The sequence below is a fragment of the Fulmarus glacialis genome, unplaced genomic scaffold (genome assembly GCF_000690835.1).
Source record: "Fulmarus glacialis isolate BGI_N327 unplaced genomic scaffold, ASM69083v1 scaffold34256, whole genome shotgun sequence".
Lineage (NCBI taxonomy): Eukaryota > Metazoa > Chordata > Aves > Procellariiformes > Procellariidae > Fulmarus > Fulmarus glacialis.
Window position 1 is genome coordinate 12922 of NW_009219326.1, and position 493 is coordinate 13414.

The 493-nt window shown below is 62.9% G+C and overlaps 1 protein-coding gene across 1 annotated transcript in view; it reads right to left on the minus strand.

Annotated features, from left to right (window-relative positions):
- Nucleotides 1-391: 391 nt before the first annotated feature.
- The window catches only part of SLCO2A1 (solute carrier organic anion transporter family, member 2A1), a gene marked incomplete at its 5' end in the record, with an annotated part of 10767 nt that continues 10665 nt past the window's right edge, over nucleotides 392-493 (minus strand). Inside the window, one exon of the mRNA XM_009580330.1 lies at nucleotides 392-493. This exon is cut by the window's right edge and continues 15 nt beyond it. Within this exon, the coding sequence (XP_009578625.1) occupies nucleotides 392-493 (102 nt within the window).

The following is a 493-nucleotide window of genomic DNA, read 5'->3' on the forward strand; positions in this document are numbered from 1 at the left end:
CCCCTGCTCCTGTCCCAGCCGGGAGGGCATTACCTGTCTGGAAACGTGACGCCGGAGAGGGGACCATCGCCCACAGCAGGCACTTCTCCGGGTATATGGGATGGGGCTGCGCTCCAGCCCCCGTCTGCCTTTTGCTCCAGGTTTTGGGGGCTGCCCCCTCCCTCCCCAAAGCAATGGGCAAGGCGCAGCTGGAGAGCCTGGGAGAAGCCCGTCCCAGGACGGGGCTGGCATGGAGCATCCCTCGCTGGGAGCATGGCGGTGCCATGGGCTGCAGGAGGGGAGCTCAGAGCTGCTAAGATGAGGTCGCTCCCTTAGAAGGAAAAACAAACCCAAAAAAGACAAAGTACTGGCAGTGGGTAATGGGGGGGTGCGGAGTCAGTCCTCGAGTGGGCTACACCAGCCCCGCTGCCTTCTCCTGCACGTTGTACTCCTTGCTCCTCTTCACCTTCCAGCCGATGAGGGCGAGGAGGATGGTGCCCACCACCTTGTAGCC